Here is a 1956-nt window from a genome sequence, read left to right on the forward strand (position 1 = left end):
GGGGCACAGCTCCAGGGGTGAGCAGAGAGGTGACCTGGTGCCTCCCCACAGATCCGGGACCTGCCAGGTCACTATTACGAGACACTCAAGTTCTTGGTGGGTCACCTGAAGACCATCGCTGACCACTCGGAGAAGAACAAGGTACTGTCCATCCTGGGGCTCTCTTGGACCTCTACCCCACCTCAAGCCTGCCCACCTTGGGTGGGAAGGGCGATGGTGCTTGATGGGGTGGTGAGCACCAAGGGGTGGCTGTGGACAGGCACTGACCCGCCTCCGGTTGCAGATGGAACCCCGAAACCTGGCGCTGGTGTTCGGCCCCACGCTGGTGCGGACATCTGAGGACAACATGACCGACATGGTGACACACATGCCCGACCGCTACAAAATCGTGGAGACCCTCATCCAGCACGTAAGTGGCACTGGTGAGCAGCTGGGCATCAGTGCGGATGGGAGGGGGGGTGATCCGCACCCCGGGAATGGGGAACGGGGCTCCCCGGCCGCACCGAGCTCCTCGTCGGTCCATAACCCCTCTCCCATCTCTTCCCCACAGTCGGACTGGTTCTTCAGTGACAAGGAGGACAAGGGCGAGAAGGTGAGTCCCGTCCCCCATGGGGGTCTCCCGGTGGGGCAGGGAGGGCACAGAGCCCAGTTGGGAGCTGGGGTGACCACTGTACCCCCTCCCCTTGCAGACCCCCGTGGATGAGAAGGAGGCTCAGTCCGTGCCCAACATCGAGTACCTGCTCCCCAACATTGGCAGGACCGCGGCGCCCGGCGATGCCGCAGGTGAGGAGCAGCATCCGCAGCACTGGTCCCCCTGGTCCTGGCACCAGGACACCCTGTGGCCCCTCTCCAGCCATGTGTCCCCCCATGCTCCCACCACCGCGGGCAGCCAGCCCATCTCACCACGGCCATGACAAAGCCGGGTGTGCTGGAGCGGGACATCCCGGTGCTGTCCTCCCTGGAAAGGGGGGACATCCCCCCCAGTGCCAGCAGGTCCACCTCCCTCTCCTCACTCCCCTTGTCTCCGGTGGCTGCTCCTCATCCCTCTCAAAGCTGGCAGCCTGTGGGACCCCTGCACTGGCCCATGCTGCCAACCCAGAGCCTGGGAGACTTTGATGTTCAACTGATTTCTTATGTTCTTTCCTTGAACTTCTCTGTGCTGTCCTCTTCCTCCTCCTCCTCCTCCTCCTCTTCCTCCTCCAGCGGACCTCCTCGAGAGCTAGAGCGGGTACAGTTTGATTCTGGGTGCATTGCTCACGCACTAACTCCTCGGGGTGACCATGAGAGAGGGGGAGCAGGAAGGGAAGAGGGTCCTGTCCTGCCTGCCCAGGGTCCCCAGCATCAGCCCCAGGGGCTGCCAAGTGCCTGGGGACCTCCACATCCTTTAACCCTGGTTTTCCTGTGGGCTGATGCGTGTGGCAGCACTGGGGATGCTGTTGGCATCCCCCAGCAGTGATGGGTGCTGGTGTCCCAAGACCAGCACCCTCAAACACTGGGGTGTGGGTGAGGTGTGGGGGTCCCAACGCCCCAGGGAGGGTCTGAACCCCCTTTCTGCCTCCCCCTCTCTCATCGTCAGTGGCTGTTAACCCCATCCTGGGGCATGCGGGGTGGGAGAGGGTGTCTGTTGTCTTGTCCTTGTCCTTCACACTGTGGCAGTGGGGCTGGGGCCGGGGCTGGTTGTCACCCCCATGTCCCCATTTGCCCCCTTACCCCTGGGGAGCTGGGGCAAGTCCTAGCCCTCTCTGGCACAGCCCATCTCGGACCCTGCTCCAAGGCTGGATGCGGCATCAATCCGGCCCCCCATGCCCCATTCCGGTGCTGTGGCGATGGCAGCACCGAGCCCACTGCGGGTCCCCTCTGTGCCCTGTGGCCCTGGGCGGGTTGGGGTCCTGTTGCTGGGGTGCTGGCTGTGTTTCCTGGTTGTGTGTGCCCCCCCTTATCCCCAGTCCTCATTTT

At 63.5% G+C, this 1956-nt stretch overlaps 1 protein-coding gene across 1 annotated transcript in view; it reads left to right on the plus strand.

The window, feature by feature from the left end:
- The window catches only part of ARHGAP23 (Rho GTPase activating protein 23), a gene marked incomplete at both ends in the record, with an annotated part of 2929 nt that extends 2146 nt beyond the window's left edge, over positions 1 to 783 (plus strand). Inside the window, 4 exons of the mRNA XM_010024457.1 lie at positions 52 to 141; positions 284 to 409; positions 551 to 592; positions 690 to 783. Of these exons, the coding sequence (XP_010022759.1) occupies positions 52 to 141; positions 284 to 409; positions 551 to 592; positions 690 to 783 (352 nt within the window). The remainder of the gene's footprint in view (positions 1 to 51; positions 142 to 283; positions 410 to 550; positions 593 to 689) is intronic.
- Between the last annotated feature and the right edge of the window lie 1173 nt (positions 784 to 1956).

The sequence above is a fragment of the Nestor notabilis genome, unplaced genomic scaffold (assembly GCF_000696875.1).
Source record: "Nestor notabilis isolate BGI_N333 unplaced genomic scaffold, ASM69687v1 scaffold26270, whole genome shotgun sequence".
Taxonomy (NCBI): Eukaryota; Metazoa; Chordata; class Aves; order Psittaciformes; family Psittacidae; genus Nestor; species Nestor notabilis.